Below are 24,320 nucleotides of genomic sequence, written 5' to 3'. Positions count from 1 at the left end.
CTATAATATTATAGCCAAATGCGTTGGCCTATGGTTATTAACAACTGCTGCAACGTACTAAAGTACATTTCACTTTAAGCTTTTGAAACAATGCCACAATCAAATTATTTAATAGCTGTGTCTTTCTAATAGCTATTACTTAGTTATGAAGATGTGCACAAACACTACTACATGTAAAGTTTGAAACATTATTACACCACAGTTTGTTTGCTTAATCACCAGATACATTTGCAGTGTATAGCCAACAGATGAGAAAAAAATAGCCACGAACTGGTGTAGAAAGAAAGTAGAGCCTCAACTAGATGAACAAGAGGGTAACGTTAGCTTAGCTAACTGCTAGTTGCAATTTCTTATGGTTTGATCTCTAATACAAGTAATGGCTGTAAAATAAATCCAGCGACTGAATTCTAGAGGACCATAGCTTTCAAACAAGGTATAGCATGTGTATGTGTCCTGTAGTGAGACCATTACAACATTAGATGTTTGTGGCTAATGTAGGCTAAACACTACACATCGGCCGGGCTGCGATCAGACGGGTCATATAAACACCTAAAAGTCGTTTAAAAATTACCCCGAGAAACAGTGCATTGCTGTGCTGTTGGTACACACGTACATAGCACATTTGGCACAAATTAGCTTATCTTATGTGACATTTTATCAGTGAGACTTCTCTGCAGTTCTCCTCGAAATTGAATGAGGGTCCGCTAAACCGGAAGTTGGTTTACAACGGAAGTACTGGACAGAAGTAAAAGTGGGCGGGGCGGAATAAGGTGAAGATGAGAAAGGAAATGTAAAGGGCGTATCAGTAACAATGACAAGACATAGCCTAGCCTATTTATAGTTAACTATTTATAGTTAAGGTGTTATTGGTCAGGCAGTTGTATGATAACTAAATAACTCTGCAATAGGCTAAAGTGTCTGTATGAAGCTTTCGATTTCTTCACTGCATTGCAAAGCATGATATCAGACTTTAGCTACACTCTTTCAGAAAAACAATCTGTTCCTCGTTATCTTAAAGTGACGAAATTTTAAATTGTATCTGTAGGCTACCTGCCATGATGTGGTTATTTCAGCAAACAGTTTTATAAATTCAGCATTAAGTGACATTTTTATTTATCATTCAACTGAACTGTGCTCACGCATTTTAGACACTTACATTATGTTTTTGCTAAGTCCATGCAATAAATGCACGTCCTAGAATAATGTTTTACTTCTGTTTCCGTTTCAGGTACGGTCAAAATTAGATTTGAAAACATCACATTTCGACTGATTTTAGCTCATGTTGTATCCAATAAAATTCAGCCCATGTCAAATATTGTGATTCACGTTATTGGGGGTCGGGGCTACAGTAGAAACAAAAATATGTCACCTAATGCTGTAAACAGGTTACAGAGAGAGCCCTGTCAGCTGGTATTATTATTAAAGGTTAAAAAATAACAACTCAAATTAAATATTATGCAAATTTTATTATAATAACAACATTATAATAGGCTATTTTAATGATTTAAGTAAAAATATAATAAATATGTAATATAGTGCACATATAAAAAATACTCCCATGTTGCTCATTTTGAGGTAGGCTAAATTAACATAATTGTTCTCGAGCTGTTTTATTTACCTCTTTCCGCGGTTGAAAAACTCTGAGGTAATCTGGGGGGTTATCTGTACTTGTCCTTTAATGTAAACAACATTTCCTATTTAAGATTATTCTGTTGTTGTTATTTTCTTTTGCCTTGAAAAGGAATGAAGAGGTGAAGAACAATGGCAGAATCTTTCCCACCATCAACAAAAAAACGAGAAAGGAGAGGGAGTATGGATGTTCCTCCATGTGAGTCAATAACCCCCTCAAATCTATCATATATTTTATCTTGAAAATAGCCTTGCATTGTTTAGAATTAAGCTCTGCACATTCTGGACATTCTCTCAATAAGATTTTGACTTTAAACTAATGCAGGTGATTTATCTTCATCATTTCTCTCTCCAGTGATGTCTTCCTCCAGCGGTCCACTGACTGAGGAGCTTCAGTGCTCTATATGTCTGGACGTGTTCACTGATCCAGTCAGCACTCCATGTGGACACAACTTCTGCAAGACCTGTCTGAATAAGTGCTGGGACAACAGCCAGACCTGCAACTGTCCATATTGTAAAGAAACATTCAAGCACAGACCTGATCTCAAGATTAACACCACACTCCGAGAAGTTGTAGATCACTATAAAAAGAAAAGTCCTGAGAAAAAAGCTGAAGTTCTGAAAAAAACTGAAGTTCTGTGTGACTTCTGTGAGGAAAGAAAGCTGAAAGCCCTGAAGTCGTGTCTGGTGTGTCAGAGCTCTTACTGTGAAACTCACCTGGAGCCTCATTTGAGAGTGGCAGGTTTAAAGAAACACAAACTGATCAATCCTGTGAGTAATCTGGAGGACTATATATGTCAGAAACATGAGAGACCTCTGGAGCTGTTCTGTAGAGATGATCAGACATGTGTGTGTCCGATGTGTGCTTTGAAAGACCACCAGAACCACAACACTGTTTCTTTAGAAGAGGAGAGTGAAGAGAAGAAGGTAGAAGTTACTGACAAACTGATTTTAAATGGCTCTTATCATGAGGAATCACATGTTCTTTAATATAAATGAATCAGTTATGAAAACATATTGTGTGTTTTTCTCTGTCTATAGCCTCAACTGATGAAGACACAGAAAGACACACAGCAGATGATCCAGGACAGAATCAAGAAGATTCAAGACGTCAAACACTCAGCAGAAGTCAGAAAAGTGAGTTTAAAATAATTCAATTAAATTAATTTTAATATCTATCATTGTTTATTGAATTGTTGTATTAAAGCAATTTCACACTCACAGTCACACTGCTGGTCTGAATATCGACACGTCTGTGATTCGCTGATCACTTAGTAAAGTAATAACACATCTCTCCTCAACAACACACATGATTTGAGGAATCATTCAGTGCAAACGGGGCAGAATGAGGGATTTTGAAAACCGCCTAAAAACACTGAAGTATGAGAAATAATAACACTGATTCTTCTCTTAACAAACGCCACTAATAATGTGTTGATTGTCCTGGTTGAGCAGAGAAACACAGAGAGGGAGAAAGCCGCCCGTGTGGAGCTCTTCACTGATCTCATCCGCTCCATTGAGAGATGTCAGACTGAACTGCTGGAGATGATGGAGGAGCAGCAGAAAGCAGCAGAGAAACAGGAGGAAGAGCTCATTGAAGAGCTGGAGCAGGAGATCACTGAGCTAAAGATGAGAAACACTGAGCTGGAGCAGCTCTCACACACTGAAGATCACCTCCACCTCCTACAGGTCAGTCACCATCTCTCTGATCAATGATAATGCAGTATATGACACCATAACACTCCCCATGCTGAAGGATTTCTCCTCTCTCCTGCTGTAGATTTACTCATCCCTGTGCAGCTCTAGAAACACCAGGAACTGGTCTGAGATCAGTGTGAAGACTGATGAGAGTCTGGAGACTCTGAGGAGAGCTCTGACTAAACTGCAGGACTCTCTACAGGAGAAACTCACGCTAACTGGTACAGCAATATCAAACACACCGTACAGATACATATATTTATCATCTTTTAATATCAGTAATGAAGAATGAGTCTGTTAAAGCTGAAATAAGAGAAGTGTGTGATCATGTGTTTGTGTCTCATTATCATCACAGTTCTTCTTGAAGAGAGCAGGTCATATTCATCTCTAATTTCAGGAAACATGCAGTAAATTCATCTCGTTCTAGAAGCTTCATCACTGTAACCAGAACCTTGAGGCTTTAGTAAATCTGTGAACACTTTTAGATGAGAAACTACAGAAAGAAACATTCATTTTCTGCCATTTTCAGTCTTTTCAGCTGTTTCATCTAAATGTTGTGATTATGTGTCAGATAAAATCAGTTTAGCAGAAGAAAATCAGATCGATAGACATCATGAATTTAAGATGCAGATTTGTTCTTTTTTAGAGGAATATTTCTGACCTGTATCAAACAGCTTCGCAGTGCTGAGCTTCATTTTCACTTTCTCTAAGGTTATTTTTATAGTGTTGTCTTTGCTGAATAACCACAACACTAATACACTCCAAAACTGAGATGAATAACATTAGGCATAAAAATATCTAAAATAAAAATTTCATAAAATGTTTCACAAAACATTCCCAAAGATGTTCTAAAAAGGAGGAATATTTCGAGCTCAAACACAATAGGAGTTCAGGGATTCTCTAAATATCAGCAGAGAAACATTGATCAGATAAAACATGATGTTGTTCACAATTCTTTAAATATAACCTTAAATCTTGTCTATAATTCACACATAAACATGTCAAAGATCTGATGGTGTTTTATTGTCATTAGTCTCTACAGAACTGAAGAGGAGACAGCAGTATGCAGGTACAGTGTGCTGTCTGCACTACACTAGATTACATTCAGATCCTCACAGCTTCATCACTGACCGACAGTATGATTAAACACTGATTACATATTACACACATCATCACTAAATATATGTATTGTGAATTTGTGATTTTCTCTGTTTTCTCAGTGGATGTGACTCTGGATCCTGATAAAGCTCATCCTAATCTCATCCTGTCTGATGATGGAAAACAAGTGAGAGATGGAGACATTAGACAGAAACTCCCAGACAAACCAGAGAGATTTGATACATGTGTATGTGTCCTGGGAAAGGAGGGATTCTCCTCAGGGAGATTTTATTTTGAGGTGCAGGTGAAGGGAAAGACTGACTGGACTTTAGGAGTGACCAGAGAATCCATTAACAGGAAGGGACAGATCACAGCGACTCCCAGTAATGGATACTGGACTGTGTGGCTGAGGAATGGGAATGAATATAAAGCCTGTGCTGGTCCCTCTGTCTCTCTGTGTGTGAGAGTGAAGCCGCAGCGGGTCGGTGTGTTTGTGGATTATGAGGAGGGTCTGGTCTCCTTTTATGATGTGGAGTCCAGCTCTCATCTCTACTCTTTCACTGATCAGTCTTTCACTGGGAAACTCTTTCCATATTTTTGCCCGTGCCCTAATGATGGAGGTAAAAACTCAACTCCACTGATTATCACACCTGTCAATTATAATAAATGAATTTACAGCCGTAATATGAAATACACAATGAAAATGATTTATATAATTACAAATCTAAACATGTTTTGCTATATTTTCCTATTTTGTTTTTCATTGTTAAAATCTATAATTCTAGCTATAATTGCAAATAATATTGTGAAAATATAATGCTTGTTTAACAATTTTATTTTCAACTTTTCATAATTATTCATGCCATTGTTTTCTCCCATCTCAACCTGACAAAGTGAAAGTGTCTGTATTTTTGTTTTATATACATCAAAATAAATCAAACTATGATAAAACTGATAAAGTATATCAAAGCTGTTTCTACCATTTCAATTACAAAATGATCTGATAATACTGTGGTAAATCAGATGTTAATTCCTCAATATATATCACTGTATGATTATTACCATATTCATACACAACACTATGGATCTTCAAAACACCATGATATTATGATCATGGTAAAAACAGAAAATTAAAAAGGAGGAGAAGAAGACGAAGAAGAAAGAAGAAGAAGAAGACGAAGACAAAGACAAAGAAGAAGAAGAAGACGACGAAATAGAAGAAGACTAAGAAGAAAGAAGAAGACAAAGAAGAAGAAGAAGAAGAAGAAGAAGACATTGTAGGTCTATTACCAAGTTACCATGTCAAATGTTTGCCCCATGCAGGTAGGCCCGCCCTCACGTGATACCGATTGGTCGATTGATAAGCTTAAATCTGATTGGCTAAAGAGTACGACTCATCTGTGTAGGAGGAGTTCGCTGCCAGGAAAGTCTCAAAAACACACACACACACACAAATCCAAGGCGATTCACATGTGAATAAACATTCAAAGGTTTTTGTGAACCGTTGTATATCTACGAATTGTGTTTTGCATTTGTGAAGTGTATTTTATGAATACTATATACTTTTATTTTGCACATGTGAATTGGTTTTTGTGAATGTATATTTTTTCACGCACGTTAATTTTTTTTTGTGTGTACGTGAATTAGGTTTCATGCATGTGAAATTGTCTACGCATGTGTGAATCATGTTTTTTGCGTGAATTATAATTGAGACTTTTCTGCCTCTATATTGGAATATGTGGTGAGCTGGAACCTGCTTATGTTACACAGTACCGCAAACATCCAATAGGAAAATTCAACTGCAGTAGCCACCGTTCAACCTGAAGAGGGCAGCACTCGGACGTTTTTACACCATATATTGTAGAATTAAAACACTTTATACCCAAATGTCAAAAAAGTTACTCGAATCAATGAACAGCACTAATAAAGCCCCGTTCTTACAGATCATTAACTTAAAAAAGTTGGTTTAGGGTTTAGTTACCCTTTAAAGTGTAAATTGCAGGTTAAATTTTTCACGAAGATAATGCAATGTGTTTATTAAACATAAAGATAAGAACCGGCCACCATTGTTTTTTTATACCAAAATGCTGATATAATATGAAAAGTTGGCACTTTTAACAGTGGTTTTAACCGCTCCCGCTCCCTTCCACTAGATGGGGCGTGACGTCATAAGAGGAACTCACTAGTAGAGTTACCGTACGCTAGCAGCTATAGATGCCTTACATAACTTCAGAAAAGTTGGTTGTATGTTTTATTTGATAAAAAAAATTATGGATAAAATAACTCAATTGTAAACATACTCGTGTGTGCTGACTTCAAGGGGACCGTGATCCTGCCTGAAATGAGAATAAGCTATTCGCAAAACAAACGGGTTCAGGCACCAGGTTCAGGCACGTCAGATCAGCCGGTCACAGGTCGAGCTGCTCCGCGTTCACCTCACGGCAGCACACACTCTCCACTGCTGATTCAACTGGGTGGCATAGCCCACACAAACACAGTGATGGGGACATCGATCTTTTTCTTTTCTGACAATAAACATCGCTAATTAAATCGTGAGAAATTGCTAAAGCGTGGATTGAGGAAGGGTATTACATGACGTTTGAGGCGTCGATGAGACTAGCGATTGGTGCCTGTGCAGTGTGTGCATCTCTACAGCTCTGATTTGGACTGACTTACTGTAAGTAAATAATGTCTTCAGTCGTTGTCCCTCCTTGCTATTCTACATGACGGCAATATTTTGAAAAGACTTGCTTGTTCCGTTATATTATCCGGGTTAAGTTTGCACCAGGCTAGACTAGCTCTAACGTAGCTACTCACCAGGACACCTGGCCAACCCTGCAGTCATTCTCCTCACACCAAGCATTAATAACTCTTTGAGTGCCATGGCTCCCCTCTCTCACGCCTGACCGGTTAAAAATTGTAGGGCTGTGGTCCATAAAGAATTTGATGGTTTCCCACACCCTCAGTCGTTCTCCAAATAGCCAAAATACAGTGGGTATCTAGCGGAGTATGGGTTGCGAGTTCCTCTTATGACGTCATCACCAGGGGGAGGCTGCAGACCTGGAGCCGGTAGATCTACGCCCCAAGCAGTTTTACGCCCCTGCTGTTCCTGATGCGTCCAGTAGGGGGAGGCTGTACAGCGACACGAATTGAGGTAGGATATTTTAAATAATCCGCTAAAGTTATTGTTGTTTAGCAATGACGCAACATTTATTATTTATAAACGATTAGCTTGATAGAGCTAGGTAGATATCAATTCATTTCTATATATCAATGGATGGGTGTTTTGGTGATGGGAAAGGACTGTATAATTTGACTGGTCTTTAAAAGGTTGTGACCACCAAGGGGCATCGATTAGAATGCAGACAAGATGTTCCGTTTACGAGTTTTATTGAAATAAAGATTTAAAGATGTGTGTGGTTCTGAAACAGAGATACAGACATAAATCAGTAAATGTAGACTCTCTATATAAATGTCAAATAGTTATATGTCTAGCAGGTAGCCTATATAATAAAACAAACACAATCAAGAGATTAAATTATAATTTTTGTTATGACTTAAATGCAATGTTATAATAAATGCTTATTACTAAGCAAATACAAACTTAGAAAAGCAGTAGTACATCCCTGTTCAAAGATTAATTTGCTGCACATTAACTGCAACAATATACAACATACTAAATTCAGCTGAACATATAATTATGAGCTGCAGAATTACTCCTTAAATAAACGTTACACATTGTGCAATAACAAAGAACATTATTTCAATTGAGACACATAAGGCTTACAGAGCAACACCTCCATTAATTAAAAACGTTCTCAATTAAACACACGAGCAGTGCGAAGCTCCGCCATTATACGACAACAAGCAGCAACATGTCACGACATTATTGTGAGGTAAAAACAACAACAAACTTCAGTATACTTACTGGTAGTTGCACGCACACAATACTTGGAACTCGTAAATAAGTACAGCAACACTATCTTAGATTATCTATATAAATATAAATATAAATATAAACTGCACAGTCTTTCGACGCCAGCGTTATCTTCCAAACGTTTCCGAAACTGAAACTGAAACTGTCTGCTCCCGCGAGCCGCATAGCGCAGTGACGCTCCTGATTGGCTGATTCTCAAACAGACAGTTTTATCTGCCTGAAAAAGGTCGTCCTTCGTCACAGCCGCCCCCAAATTTGTTACACTATATTTGCCACTCTAAGAAGGACTGACCGTATCAGTGTCTGGTATGGCAGGTAGAGCTACAAGGCGAGCAACAGGCCTCGTGTAGATTTTGTCCTTGACTTTGACTACTGCAGTCCTGACTCTCCCATCAGTTCCTGGAATAACCTCAGTGACATGACCTAAAGGCCACTGGGCTCTTGGCAGCTGTGGGTCCACTACCATCACTATGGTTCCAGTTTGCAGCTGTGCAGGGTCCTTGTGCCACTTGGAGCGAGTCTGAAGAGTCGGGAGGTAGTGTCGTATAAAGTGGGACCAAAACTGGTCAGCCAGCACCTGAGTATGTCTCCATCGGCGGCGACTCAGGAGCTCAGACTCAGCATACACAGCCTGTGGTAAAGAGGGGTCGAGCCGCCCCATGAGGAGCAAGTTGGGGGTCACTGGGTCAGCATCAGCCACGTCTGTTGACACTTAACCCAGTGGTTTGGAGTTTAAAATCCCCTCCACTTCAATAAGTACTGTCCGCAGGACCTCTTCGGGGACAGTCTGTGATTGGATGGTGGCATACAGTGCAGCTTTAACAGACCTCACTTCCCTTTCCCAGACTCCTCCAAAGTGTGGTGCGCTTGGGGGGTTAAACTGAAACCTAATCTGGTGTTTAGCCAGATGAGCCTGGAGTGTGGGGTGCAATGACCTGAAGGCCTCCTGGAGTTCTCTTTCACCTCCCTTAAAATTAGTGCCCTGGTCGGACCGGAGCTCTGCTGGCTTACCCCTTCGTGCAATGAAACGGCGGAGGGCCATCAGAAAGGAATCCGAGTCCATACTGGACAGAACATCCACGTGCACAGCACGCGTCGTCAGGCATTTAAATAGTATGCCCCATCTCTTCTCATGGCGACGGCCAACCTTCACTGTGAAAGGCCCGAAACAGTCCATGCCCGTAGAGAAGAACGGGGGCTTCAGCAGCCGTAGACTGGACTGTGGGAGGTCTGCCATCTTGGGCACTACTGGAGAGGCTCTCCATCTCTGGCAGTCTGGACAGGAGTGCTGGTGGCGCTTAACAGCTTCACGGCCATGCAGAATCCAGTATTTTCGCCGCAGCTCTGCAAAAAGGCGCTCTGATCCTGGATGGCGAAGGCTATTGTCCATGTCCTGGATGATGAGCTGGGTCACTTTATGCCGATGGTCCAGAACCACTGGGTGAATAGAATCGGGCTCTAGCTGGTCACTGCGGCGGAGCCTTCCTCCAACCCGGATGAGTCTCACAGTCTTGTCATACTCTGGTGCTAGGGAGATCAGCCTACTGGTGGCAGCTACTGGCTTACCGGTACTCAAGAGGCTGAACTCCTCAGCAAAGCTGTCCTGCTGGGCTCGTCTCAATACTTCTCTCTCTGCTTCTCGATAGTCATCAGCAGAAAGACTGACGGGGCTCCCTGATGACACAGGGCTGGATTGTGCAACCGCCTCTGTCAGTGCTCTGAACGAGGAAAACTGATCAACATTTGGTAGCAGAGAAGTCTTTATGCTTGTAGTGAAACAGCAGATAGTGGGTTTTCGTAGCTCAGCAGAATTCTCTGTCACCTCTGTGGCTGGCTGTGTAGGCCAGACTTCAGGCGACTGTTGTAGGAAAGCAGGGCCCTGACTCCATCTGTTCTTACCAGCCAGTTCCAGCAGTGTTTTTCCCCGCGTTATATCATCAGCTGGGTTGTTGACAGAATCCACATATCTCCAGGCCTGGACCTCAGTCAGCTCCTGGATTTCAGCTATCCGTGTTCCCACGAATACCTTGTACCGACAGGAGTCGGACTGAAGCCATGTAAGTACTGTTGTGGAGTCTGTCCAGCATATAACATTGCGGATATTCACAGTCAGCTCTCTTTGAAGTAGTGCAGCTAACTGTGCAGCTGTCAGGGCAGCACACAGTTCTAGTCTTGGTATTGATTGCTGCTTCTTCGGGGCCACTCTGGATCTAGCAGCCAGGAATGACACTTCCACACGGCCGTGTGAGCTCTCCGTCCGCAGATAGGCCACCGAGCCATATGCCTTCTCTGACGCATCAGCAAAGATGTGTAGGTCTCTCTGGAGGTTTGAAGTGTTCATCTCAGGGCTCACATAGCATCGAGGCAGTAGAATCTGGGAGAGATGCTGCAATTCTTCCTCCCACGTCAGCCATGGCTGCAGCACATCCTCAGGCAGTGACGGGTCATCCCAGTCTCTCTGTTTGTCCCACAAGTGCTGCACCAGGACCTTGGCCCGCGTAGTGAAGGGGACTATAAATCCCAGGGGGTCGAACAGGCGTGCCAGGACTCTGTATATGTTTCGCATGGTGGGTGTGGGTTGGTCCAGCATACGGTATTTATACCTTAAGGTGTCTGAATTGCAGAGCCAGCGGAGTCCCAGGGCGAGCTCCTGTGGGTCAGTGCCTGACTCGTTGAGCCACAACTCACTGCTCTCAGATCTTGCTTCTTTGGGCAGGTGACTGATGACCTCAGGGTTGTTACTGGCCCACTGGCGTAACTCAAATCCACCTGTAGCCAACAGTGAGGTCAGTTTATCGACTAGGTGATGGGCTTCTTCAACAGATGGGAGGCTTTGCAGACAGTTGTCCACATAAAAGGATTGTTCTATCGACACTCGAACATCTTCACCTGGCTGACTGTGGTCAAACACATGTTTCTGCAGCGCAAAAGTTGCACAGCAGGGGCTACAAGTGGTGCCAAATGGAAGGGCTTGCCATGTGTAGATGCTGGGTGGTTCCTCTGTATTCAGGTCTCGCCACAAGAAGCGCAGCAAGGGCTTGTCTTCTGGGAGCAGCCTCACTTGATGAAACATGCCTTTGATATCACTGCTGACAGCAATTGCATGTTCTCTGAAGCGCAGCAGTACACCCAGTAGACTGGAACTTAAGGTGGGCCCAGGCAACAGCAGCTCATTGATGTTTTTTCCCTTATACGTGAAGGAACAGTTGAACACAATCCTGTTCTTTCCGTTATGGCTCACCATGTGATGTCGGATGAACCAGGACTCGGCTGCTTTGCTCAGCTCCTCTTCTGACACTTTAACTGCATAGCCCGCCTTTTCCAGCTTCCCAATCTCTGCACAGTATGCTTCTGCTCTTTGAGGGTCTCGCAGCAGGCGCCTCTCTGTACTGCGGAGATTAGCTAGCACAGCCTCCTTAGGTGCCTGAAGCTGTGGCATGTTCTTCACCCTGAGGAGGGGAGTAGCGTAGCGCTGAATTCCATCAACCTCTACTCGTATTGTCTTCGCCTCCAGCAGGCGGACTGCTTCCTGATCCTGCCTGGAGCGTGTAACAAGCTTTTCACTCCTGTAGGGCAGAACATCCAGCTGCCACAATCTCTCTACACTCTGTAGAAGCTCGTTAGTGGGTGAAAGGGTGGAGACGTGCAGGCACTGTTGTGATGTTGCCTGTTGCCTACTGTACCTGGTCGGCCCCTGAAGTGTCCAGCCCAACTTTGTCTTCACTGCGGCTGGTCCTCCGTGGGGTCCCAAACGCACAGGCTCCACTGGAGTGATTAAGTGGGTATAATCTGACCCGATTAACAGCAGGGGTTGCACTCTGTTAATCGTCTGGAGAGGGAGGCCTCTTAAATGTTTGTGCTTCCTCTGAAGTGCCTCCATTGAGTAAGTGTGCTCAGCCAAACCCAGTTGATCAGCAGTGAATGCTCTGTATATCTTGAAGGACTTCTTTGGATGGTCTACTGGGGAGATGGAGAACGACACTGCAGTGCCATGCAGAACCCTGATGTCCTGCCGAACAGTTCTGAGGATCAGATTTTCCGGCTCACCGGTAAGTTTAAGGCTCTGCGCTGCTGCAGGGAGGAGAATTGTCCGTTCCGATCCATCGTCAAGGATGGCATATGTCTCCAAAGTGTGTTCCCCGTTACGCAGCAGCACTTTACTCACTTTCAGTAAGACCTGACTGCATCCAGCCCGCCTGTCCATGTACAAAACTTCATTAGTTGTGCTGATGAGGCAGGATGTATCCTCAGCTGCAGGTTTTATATTCACTGCAGGTTTTATATTCACTTCATGTAAAGCTTGCAGGTGTCTCCCCTTACACTTGTGACATGTAATTTTCAGGCGGCACTGTGCAGCCTGGTGTGTGCGACCGCATCGCCAGCACCTCTTGTTGGTCTTGATCCACGCTGTTATCTGTTCAACTGTAAGCTGTGCAAAGTTTCCACACTTATCTAGGAAGTGTTGCGTGTTAGAGCAGTAAGGGCAGTATACTGTCCTCTCTGGCTGCTTAATGCTAGATGAGGCCTTCTCTACTGTCGGTATGCTATCAGGTTGGTCTGTGATGTGCATGATGTTGGTATTCTTACCACTCTTAACATCGCGGCGGCGCTCTATCCTGGGTCCTGCTCTACTCTTGTTTTCACCGGTTAGAGTCTCATACACCGTCTCTTGCATCTTCAGCTCGTAGTCAAGCCAGTCAGAAAAGTGCAATAGGCTTGGGATTGTAACACGCATTGGGTACAGGAACCTCTTAAATTCAGCCCGTATATCATGAGGCAGTTTGGACATCAGCCGGGTCACATGTGAACCACAGTGAAGCTCAGTCTTTCCACTGTCCCCAAGCTGGTCTAACATTGCCACGAGTGCTCTCACTTTCAAGGCGAATCGCTTAAACCCACTGGAGTCACCACGTGCAATATTAGGGGCCTCCATTAGATCAGCTATTTTCCTGAGAGCTAGCTGGTGAGGCTGTCCATAATGCTCAATTAGGCTTGTCATAGTGTCAGTGTAGGGCTGTAGTGAGTTAGTGTATGAGTCCGCTATTAGAAGTGCCTCCTCATACTTCAGGTGGTCCACCAGGATCTGGTATTTAAAGCGCTCTGTAGCGTCCACAGGCAGTAGGTTCTCCAGAGCTACCTTAAGCCTGGCGAACTCTCTCGGATCCCCTTTGGTGAATGTAGGGATTGTGGGTTTAGGCCCACGGTACACTGTCTCATGGTGGTGCGAGGGTTTCAGCTCTTCAGGCAGCGACTCACATCTTTGTGGGGTGTAGGGTACACAGTACTCCGGTGTCTGTACCCCGGGCACTGGATAATGGGGCTCAGGGTGACTGTGCGACTCCTGTTGACGTGTCATCCTAAGGTCTCTCAGTGCTGTTATGAGCTCTGCCATAAGGTCCTGTGATGGTAGCTGATAAACGTTGTCTACTACTGGGGGTGGTGGCGGTGGCCAGTCGTCATCATCCGTAGGCAGAGTGTGACCACCAACGTGCACAGGTGGCTGGATTGGCGTGGTTTGGTATGCACCACCATCCTGCTCTAGGTTATGCTGCTGTTGGGCGGGGGCTGGTGTAGGGAAAGGAGAAAGGGCTGTCTGTCGCAGTGCTGGTAGGTCTGGAAGGGAAGTACGGGCGTCAAGTCGCCTGTGCATGTCCATTACCTGTTGCTGCAGCCTTTGATTATCTTCCCTCAGCTTATAAAGAGCTTCAAGGACCTCAGGCGCTGTTTCTGGGACAGGCCTCGATCGGGCAGAGGCAGGCGTACTCTGAAAGAGGGGTTCTGTATACTCAAACTGGCGTGGATAGACAGCCTCCGCTCCCCGCATGACACTCCCATCCTCATGCAGCAGTGGTGGTGTGAGAGGCGTCATCCTGGCGTGTCTCTCTGGGAATCTCACCATGCTGTCGTAGGGCTGCTGTTGCTCTGACAGGTTAGCCGATTGATGAGACAAACGAGAGGGCGGCTGCAATGCTTGGAGGGGGATGTCATAGTCTTCCATCCAGGCTGGTCGCCGGGTCTCTCGGCGAGGTCGGGCATCTACTGGGTGTGTATACTGATCCGAGAACATCTCTAAACAATCCCACGGTGACCACGTGTATCCGGCTCGAAGGACCAAATGTTTTGGTGATGGGAAAGGACTGTATAATTTGACTGGTCTTTAAAAGGTTGTGACCACCAAGGGGCATCGATTAGAATGCAGACAAGATGTTCCGTTTACGAGTTTTATTGAAATAAAGATTTAAAGATGTGTGTGGTTCTGAAACAGAGATACAGACATAAATCAGTAAATGTAGACTCTCTATATAAATGTCAAATAGTTATATGTCTAGCAGGTAGCCTATATAATAAAACAAACACAATCAAGAGATTAAATTATAATTTTTGTTATGACTTAAATGCAATGTTATAATAAATGCTTATTACTAAGCAAATACAAACTTAGAAAAGCAGTAGTACATCCCTGTTCAAAGATTAATTTGCTGCACATTAACTGCAACAATATACAACATACTAAATTCAGCTGAACATATAATTATGAGCTGCAGAATTACTCCTTAAATAAACGTTACACATTGTGCAATAACAAAGAACATTATTTCAATTGAGACACATAAGGCTTACAGAGCAACACCTCCATTAATTAAAAACGTTCTCAATTAAACACACGAGCAGTGCGAAGCTCCGCCATTATACGACAACAAGCAGCAACATGTCACGACATTATTGTGAGGTAAAAACAACAACAAACTTCAGTATACTTACTGGTAGTTGCACGCACACAATACTTGGAACTCGTAAATAAGTACAGCAACACTATCTTAGATTATCTATATAAATATAAATATAAATATAAACTGCACAGTCTTTTGACGCCAGCGTTATCTTCCAAACGTTTCCGAAACTGAAACTGAAACTGTCTGCTCCCGCGAGCCGCATAGCGCAGTGACGCTCCTGATTGGCTGATTCTCAAACAGACAGTTTTATCTGCCTGAAAAAGGTCGTCCTTCGTCACAATGGGTCTATAATTTATTTCGAGAGACAAAAAGTTCTGGACGGTCAGGTTGATGTTCTGTCTGGCTTAAATTTATAAGTTATAGCTTACCACGTGTAAGTTTAGCTGCCCCTAATCTTCTCTACTCACTTTCAAAATTAATTTTCTTTTGTTCCCTGTCTTTATCTTCCCTCTTCTGGTAAGACTCCTTTACTCCTTTCTGGTTTGACTTGTTTCTTATAAAATGAGATGATCTATCTAATTTATATCTAAATATACATTTTTCTTAAAATAGCTTACTGATCTGGATTAAAATGTAGGCTGTGTGCACTTAATGTGGGATTTATCATACTCAGTCTTTGCCAAGTAACTTGCATGATGCATCCCATAAAGGTGTGTGTTTGCTTTAGCTACTTAAGGAAATGAAAATCCCTCTCTCTCTCTCTCTCTCTCTCTCTCTCTCTCTCTCTCTCTCTCTCTCTCTCTCTCTCTCTCTCTCTCTCTCTCTCTCTCAACTTGTATAAACTATAAACACCCATCTCTTTTTTTTAACTGCATTCTAAACCAATAGCTTCTCTAGTAAATAAATGACTTACAGAGACATACAAGGACATGTTTTTAATGTCATTTTCAATTTTCTCTGCACAGTCCATCATCAGTGGCCAAAAGAAATCAAAGTGTCTTGACACACACACACACACACACACACACACACTGTGACTAGATCAAATTCACCATGGATGTCCTTTTTACATTTTTTTAAAGTTTAGTTTTTTTAATGAAATACCCACAGATATGAAACTCAAATTAAAAAGGCAGTTTGTGTTCTCGTAACACTTTCTTTTATGTGGTCTGTGACTCTTAGGGGTCAGTGATTCTGCAGGGTCTCCAATAAGTATTATAGTTTATCTCAGTTGCTTTGGTGCATTTCTCAGATCACACCTGAAATCACATCATCTTGCACTTGTGCACATCATAAAAGCAATTTCTCATTTTATACAAATTGCAAATGCTTCGGTACATTCATGCAATTGATAATGTACAACTGTCTGCTGTTTCCTACGTTATCAACTCTTTATGTCATGTTGATCAAAATATAGGCATATTATATAGTTCCTTGCATAAGTCATTAAATGCAAAATGGTTGACTAGTTGTCATAAACTGTTAAGCATGTTTTCAATACATTTCTATTACACGTTATTTTGTAAATGTGTCCTGATGAATTGCGAAGGTGTATTTAGAATTTCACTAATGAAGGAAATAATGAATTGATATAATGAATAATGATGAAATGTACCAAAGCAACTGTGATTAAAAAAAAAAGGATTCAGGAATTTTATACAAAATTTAACAGTGAGTCCTGCTGCTTGTGAATTTGACAAGATCAAATTCACCATGGATGTCCTTTTTACATTTTTTTTTATGTTTAATTATTTATTTATTTTTATCAGTGAGCAGAAGCACTTTGACAGGAGGATAGAAAAACAGTTAAAGAAGAGTGGCAAGCCATAGGGGAGTCATCTACAGGAGTCATCATAATTCATAAATGGTGTTGATAAATAATGTTTTTGTGAACAACAATATTGTCTCCTTCTTATAAATGTCCCTTGGAATTTTAGAAAAGGGATAAATTGTGTTTGTCTTCATAAAATGCTATGTAGGACACTGTTTTGTAGCTGTATGATGACTAAGTGAATAGTACAGCAGATATTTAATAGAGAATCCATATGATTACACGGTGCTGTCTAATGGGCTAAATATGGTTAATATCTAAATGTAACTTTATATAAATTCACAACAACACATTTCACTCAGTCTCCTGTATAAAAACATACAGTGAATATTCTATTATTAATTATTATTATTATTATTATTATTATTATTTATTCAATATTAATATATTCAATATTCAATGAACTATTCTACAGTAGGTCATATATAACTATTCTACAGTATGTCATATATCATTACTTGTCATCTGATCCAACTATGTGTGTTATTTTTTTCATTCATAAAAACAAATAGTCTTCTGTATAGGCTGAGTGAAGCCCAACCTAATATCTACAGATATGTTAATCCATAGTGCAGATTTATACTAAAACGTTTATATTTAAATGAACAAAAAACACAAATTCGGGCAAAATCTATGAACGGGACGGTTATTAATGTGTAAGTTTTGAGCGTCGATTTAATGGTGTTATTTCGCAGCATATCCCCCTACTGGACGCATCAGGAACAGCAGGGGCGTAAAACTGCTGGGGCGTAAAACCATAGATATGCGTAAAACTGCTTGGGGCGTAGATCTACCGGCTCCAGGTCTGCAGCCTTCCCATATAGCTAGAGGTGGGAAGATCGATCCTGAAGTATCGATACTATCGATACTGGCGTGGTATCGAAAAGGATCGATCCTCACATAAAAATATCGATCAAAATGTGTGTTTTTTTACCAGTAATTTTTATTAATTTAGTACGCAATTCAGTGCGTAAAATAAGCTTCTAAGTGGAAAAATAAGCGAATGTTAGCGGATAATTGTGTAGGATAGAACTTTTTCTCCTAGTCATCTGGATACAAGACGAAACCAATCAATCACAGAGAGCGTTCGATGCTGGTGCTTCACTGAACTCACAGGCCCAGTGCGTTTGGGAAACGAAGCCTTGCTTAGATGACATGACAGAGAAACAATCGGAAGTTCTTTTGCAATAAACAAAGCAAAAGTGTATATAACGGTTCAAAATGTTGACGTCAGTAAGATTTTTTAATGAAATTAATATTTTTATTCAACAAGGATCGATGCATTAAATTGATCAAAAGTGACAGTCAAGGGTTTTACACTGTTAAAAAAAAATACTTCATATAAATGCTGTTCTTTCAACTGTGTTTATCAAATAATTCTGCATCATGGTTTCCACAAAAAATATTAAACTGTTTTCAACATTGATAATAATAAGAAATGTTTCCTGAGCTGTAAATCAGCATATTAAAATGAATTATCATAATGACTGGAGTAATGATGCCAAAAATTCAGCTTTGATCACTTGAATAAATTACAGTTTAGTATGACATAGAAAACAGATAGCCTATGTTAAATTGTAATATTACAGTTTTTACTGTATTTTTGATCAAATAAATGCAGAAGAGAATTAAAAATCTTACAGACCCCAAACTTTTGAACAGTAGGCTAGTGTACAATAGTACTTTTACTATAATTAGGGTAGTTTTGTAAAAGTCACTGACTAATAATTACAGGCGTGTTGAGAGCACAAATCACAAAATATTTAGTAGTAATGAAAACGTATTCAGATTTAGCATATTAATGATGCATTCACCTCATAAATCATGGCACACTGCTCTAGAACAGGAAAGTGCATACAAGTTCAAGTGCATGCTTTTAAAATGAAAAAGTATTGGTATCGGTATCGATATCGGCGATACTTGCCCTGTATTTACTTGGTATCGGATCGATACCGAAATTTGGAGTATCGCCCACCTTACTGAAAAAAACGCTACCTTTGAAGAAAGTTTCTTCAAGAAACCCCAATAAATGTTATTTTAACGAATTTTAAGACAGAAATAATTAAATATATACATATAGAGCACTTTAATTTACACATTAATTGGCTGTGGTGGTTAACCTGCAACTTACACTTTAAGTCCACTATTCTTAATGAATTTTATTCTTTATTATTTGACCAGATCCTTGTTTTATGTTTAATAAATTGCAGATTGTAAATTCATTGCATATGTTCTGTAGTTCTCTTTGTAGTTCATTCCTTTCCTGTTTAGGACAAAATAACAACACATGATCAACTGTTCCCTTCACTTGGCAAATTTCACATTATCCTGTACTGTGTTTCCCTATTATGTTCAGTGTAGAATTAAGTTTTGTATGGCCCATCCTTAGTCTTAATAAAATTATCGGATCTTCTCTACTTTGTCTTGCCATGTTTTGTATATTAAAACAACTGTCTTCCAGTTTTACAGTTTTTCCAATTTCATTGCCATATCCGACTGCAAGCTTCTTTAATCATAGCTTTTCCCTCCTTCCTACTTAAAGAAACTGTTGAACACCCCCAGAACACTATACGACACCGACACGTGTCACATGGGGTCATTCTGTGATACTTTTGTGTCTTTTTTTAAAGCTTGATGCTGGTTGCCATTCACTGCCATTATATGGAAGAATTTCAGATTAAATAATGATGAACACAACATGATTTCTATATGATTAAAAATATGATTTATTAGATGAAACAAACAAGAGAAATAAAAAACTTTTTCTATCTCATCAATTACTATATAAACTAACTTCACTTTTATTTGCACTGATATAGCAAGATGTCCTCTTTTAAAGACAACTCTTTTCTTCTTGCCGTGTAAATGCATTTAAATTCTTAATATTTTCCAATCCTGTAATATTCTGTTCACTACTGATGTCACACTTTCATGGGCATGTGCTCCATAGATATTCCTAAACTCTGTTTAATGTACTGTGTGTGTGTGTGTGTGTGTGTGTGTGTGTGTGTGTGTGTGTGTGTGTGTGTGTGTGTGTGCTGTAATAAGGATTAAACATTTTTGCTCAGTACTTAAAGGGATAGTTCACTTTGAAATTAAATTTTGGTATGTTTTAGCTTACCTCAAGGGCATCCAAGATGTAGGTGTCTTTGCTTCTGCAGTAGTTTCAATTTTGATATTTTTAGGTCAAACCGTTCTTGTCTGTCAGTCATATAATGCAGGTCTATGGTCACCACCTCAAAGAGCATGCACAGAGAAGTCCAGATTAAACAATTCCCCATCGTAAGTACACATTGATGGCCTAAGACACGAAACGAGCGGTTTGTGTGAGAAAACGAACAGTATTTATATCGTTTTTACCTCTTGTACACAACCACGTCCAAGTGATCTGAGGGCGCGCGCGCTTCCTGGTGTGTGACGTGTGCGCGCGTTCTGGCTTAGTCTGCGCAAGTGCCGGAAGTGATCTCTTGTGCGTAATAAATATAAAAACGATATAAATACTGTTCGTTTTCTCACACAAAGCGCTCGTTTCGTGTCTTAGGCCATCAATGTGTACTTACGATGGGGAATTGTTTAATCTGGACTTCTCTGTGCATGCTCTTTGAGGTGGTGACCATAGACCTGCATTATATGACTGACAGACAAGAACGGTTTGACTTAAAAATATCAAAATTGAAACTACTGTGGAAACAAAGACCCCTACATCTTGGATGCCCTTGAGGTAAGCTAAAACATACCAAAATTTAATTTCAAAGTGAACTATCCCTTTAAAAGTGTTCATTGCTGTTTTCAGGATAAAAACACGCTCCTTTACACCTTGTATGAACTAGTGATTAATAAAGGACCCAGAAGCATTATTCTTAAACATAAATAAAGCTGAAATAAAATAATTACAGTAATTAAAGACTGCATGTAATGTTACATAAATCTTTTATTGACATTTGCCTTTAAACATTATTGTAAAAATGCAGGTTATAGAAAAGACGTGTGTGGTTTCTATAGCAACAGACTGTAAATATATTGCTTTGAATCTCTGTGTTTTTTTAACATTAAGTCTTATATTCAGAGCATATCTATATTTACATTTGCAGATTACAACAACACCCCATAAATGTTCATAATCTCAGTGGCTTTCTGTCCTGCTTTTGGCGACGGCAGGTCAGTCCAGTTTCTTCCCCATTCAAATCCATTACAGCACAAGATCAGCCACAATCCACAAGCTTTAGGAGAACAGCAAACCTCAAAATACTTCATTTACCCGAGAGAATCTCACAAAAACTGTCAGAAATGACCAAGTTAAGACTCAATCTGAAGATCTAGTCTGACCAAATTAGTTAGTAGGGGCTAGTCCAGTCTACTTTCTTATGTTACTTAAAGTTATGACCAGTCTTGAGGTAAAAAAAATTAGAAGATTAACTTCATATTAAGATTAACAAGGTCATATTTCACCCCAAAATGTAAAAAAAAAAAATATATATATATATATATACATTATATATATATATATATATATATATATATTTATTTTTTTTTTTTTTTTATTTTTTTTTTTTACAAAAAGTTCAAAACTGCATAAATATGATTCATACTATTTTATAATCACATAAATAAAATTAAATAGGTTTTAAGTACCTAATTAAAAAATGTTCTCTTACTGCAAATAATAATAAATAATAACTAAAACGTATTTAAATTTTGAAGCATACATCATGGTAGTATTTGTTGTACTGAATATGATTTGATAAAATAAAATAAATGTAAACAATAAATAAAATAAAGGATGTTTTTCATTTCTCATGTATGACTCCTCGGGGTGAAATGTGTGACCCAGACATTTTTTGTGAGATTCACCAAATCATCGGACAGCCAATGTTTTATCATCATCATCTCTATCTGTTCTGCACATCTGGAAACATCCCGTCAAACACAAAATAACACAAGTGCTATAGATATATATCAACAAAAGCTCTGTGTCGTCTATCACAGGACGTTCAGGTGAGATGTTCGCACGTCTGTGAACAAAATGTGTCAGTGTGGAAACAGATGAAGCTCAGATTCAGACGTCTGTGGCCTAAAAACTCGGACTCTTTCCTGAGCTCTTCATTTACAAATCCATAATTCCCTTTAATTAAACAAATCGAGAATTCAAGAGATGTAATCAACTCAGATTTTGGCATCAAATCCCATTTTAGAAGTAGTTTTGTTCTGTGCACTGATCGATCACGTCAGAACAGATCGGGGTTCAAGGCTTTTATAAAACATTTCACAATATTAAAATCCTCTCATATTGCATTGCTCTCCCATAATAGTGCTTGGCACAGAAACGTGTGTTTGCAAATGACCCAACTTATTTTTCTTTACATTTACAAACATATATACATTCTTACACGATAATGTACAAACAAAGATGTAAGTGCAAATACAATATGCATGCATGTCACTTTAAAATCTCGTTAAAACTGAAATGAGTTTCACACCAGAGCTTCAGAACTGCGAATATAAACGACTGTATCCAAACGAGAGCGAGTGAAGGGCAAAAACTGCACGAAACGAACATCTTCAAGAGCCTCGACCACCGAACGGACCAAGAAATAATGACTGTGAAATAATACTGTCAGGTCACTGTAGAAATTACACTTCAGAAAAGCTTCAGTCACGGGCGTGTCGTGGGAAAGACTGGCTGTGTCACATCTGGACTGAGCTCAAACTGGACACATTAAATAATATGAAACAATAACTCAACATCATCATAACAAGATTCAGTAGAAAGTGAGTACTTGGCCCTATATGACATCATCATGACCTTTGACACCAGCTGTGTTTGTTCGTTCAGTCTGAGTTTACACTGTAGGGCCGGGCGATATACGTTTTGTGTATAAAATATCACATATTTATAAAATGAAGCAACATTGTGATGATTTTATTTGGCCATTGAGTTTCTTCTCTGATTCTTTTCCATGAATCAGTCGAACTGATATTTATACATGTTTTTCTCTTGATTTTTACTGTATTTTTCTTCTTGCATTAAACATTTTCAATCAAACTGGCAACAGTTTCTATTTGGTTGAAATTACTAAAAGAAATCAGCCTTCAAATCTATTTCAGAGCAAATATATAAATACTAATAAATACCGAACATGTTCAAAAGGCTGAAAAAAATTATATATTATATATATATTTTTTAAATCAAAATATTAAAATACCGCCCAGCCCTAAATGTCCAAGTAATAATTTGATATAGCCTATAAATATGGTCCAGAATGCTGGTAGTATTACAACAAAACATCGCTGAAAAGTTTACGCTTCTCCTGTGGACAGGAAAACAAGCTCTTATCGACTTCTCAATGATCTATTTTTGACATTAAGAAATAAAGATTTATTCACATGAAGAGAACACAGGCTGTGTGTTCAGGCAGACTGATGTCCTGATGGACTGTGTTCTCACTCATCCGGCTGTGAAAGAGCTCTGTGACGGAGGAGGAAACACACTAATATCCACTATCAGTGTCCGTTCAGTCAGTGCTGGGAGCTGGAATCGGTGTGTGTGTGTGTGTGTGTGTGTGTGTGTGTGTGTGCGCGCTCTCTCTCAGACTCGCGGCTCCAGTCTGTGGGACAGTTCAAACAGAGTCTGCTGATTGTCAATGATGTGAAGGTAATGGACACTGGATCGCACCTCAGCGCTGTCACACGGGGAAAGCTCGTTTCCTGGGAAGAGGAGAAATCAATGGAGTTAACGGACTTATTCTCCTCAGCTCTAATGAAGAGAGAGACGATGACCTGAGATATTAATTACAACTGAATTATCAATGCATCAATACAGACATTTTGCCTGATACAGATAGCTAATAATTAGCAGTGTCTGCTTATTATATACAGTATGTATATATATATATATAAAACCTTTTATTTCATTTAAAATGTAAATTTGTATTTTTATGGCTGATCACCAATATGATAGCTGATAAATTTGCACTGTTTTAATAATCAGAATAATACTGATATAAAACACTAAGATTGGCCGATACTATTATAATAACTGAAATATTATATATATTTATTAATATACAGTATATAACCAGAGATTAGAAACGGTTCAAGGAACAAAACCAGGAACCAAAATCCTTTTAAACTGTTTCAGAGTGAAAACATTAAAACATTATTTTTAAAAACATTAAAACATTATTTTTAAATACTGGTAACTGGTTAATAATGTTATTTTGTTCTGATAATTTTTCACTAAACCAAAGACCCAAGTTTTTTTTTTTTTTAATTACATTTAGCAAATATTATTTAGCAAAACATCTGCATAAAAATACAGTTTCTGCTCAGAATGCCCCAAAAAATCACTTAAAATCCCTGATATTAAGGCATAATGTGTGTTTATATTAATCACACCTCATGTGATGCTTTCATTTTGATTAGTAAAACCATGACATGTGTAAATGATGTTTGT

At 39.7% G+C, this 24,320-nt stretch overlaps 3 protein-coding genes across 7 annotated transcripts in view; 1 reads left to right on the top strand and 2 right to left on the bottom strand.

The window, feature by feature from the left end:
- The window catches only part of LOC311094054 (E3 ubiquitin-protein ligase TRIM39-like), an 81,814-nt gene extending 76,295 nt beyond the window's left edge, over nt 1-5,519 (top strand). For 2 of the 4 annotated variants that reach the window (XM_084131775.1, XM_084131774.1), the window contains 7 exons: nt 1,742-1,828; nt 1,985-2,556; nt 2,671-2,766; nt 3,085-3,318; nt 3,410-3,548; nt 4,361-4,396; nt 4,548-5,519. In XM_084131775.1, coding sequence (XP_083987901.1) covers nt 1,762-1,828; nt 1,985-2,556; nt 2,671-2,766; nt 3,085-3,318; nt 3,410-3,548; nt 4,361-4,396; nt 4,548-5,095 — 1,692 coding nt within the window. In that variant the 5' untranslated portion in view covers nt 1,742-1,761 and the 3' untranslated portion in view covers nt 5,096-5,519. The remainder of the gene's footprint in view (nt 1-1,741; nt 1,829-1,984; nt 2,557-2,670; nt 2,767-3,084; nt 3,319-3,409; nt 3,549-4,360; nt 4,397-4,547) is intronic. The other 2 variants (XM_084131773.1, XM_084131776.1) reach the window with 1 other exon arrangement.
- A 993-nt stretch (nt 5,520-6,512) lies between these two features.
- On the bottom strand, nt 6,513-15,262 carry LOC311094050 (uncharacterized protein). 2 transcript variants are annotated; one of them, XM_084131763.1, is made up of 2 exons: nt 15,125-15,262; nt 6,513-14,618 (listed from the first exon to the last, which is right to left on the bottom strand). In XM_084131763.1, the coding sequence occupies exon 2, from the start codon at nt 14,427-14,429 to the stop codon at nt 9,075-9,077; it is 5,355 nt and encodes a 1,784-aa protein (XP_083987889.1). In that variant the 5' UTR covers nt 14,430-14,618; nt 15,125-15,262; the 3' UTR covers nt 6,513-9,074. The 2 variants fall into 2 exon arrangements, 1 of the variants encoding a protein (XP_083987889.1); XR_014608552.1 differs by having other exon boundaries at nt 7,726-7,847; nt 8,354-15,262.
- A 6,785-nt stretch (nt 15,263-22,047) lies between these two features.
- rapgef5a (Rap guanine nucleotide exchange factor (GEF) 5a) overlaps nt 22,048-24,320 on the bottom strand; it is a 64,571-nt gene continuing 62,298 nt past the window's right edge. The window contains exon 26 of the mRNA XM_084130703.1: nt 22,048-23,572. Coding sequence (XP_083986829.1) covers nt 23,454-23,572 — 119 coding nt within the window. The 3' untranslated portion in view covers nt 22,048-23,453. The remainder of the gene's footprint in view (nt 23,573-24,320) is intronic.

This window comes from Abramis brama (assembly GCF_963993115.1).
Source record: "Abramis brama genome assembly, chromosome: 12".
NCBI classification, from domain to species: domain Eukaryota; kingdom Metazoa; phylum Chordata; class Actinopteri; order Cypriniformes; family Leuciscidae; genus Abramis; species Abramis brama.
This window is presented reverse-complemented; position numbering and strand designations above follow the sequence as displayed.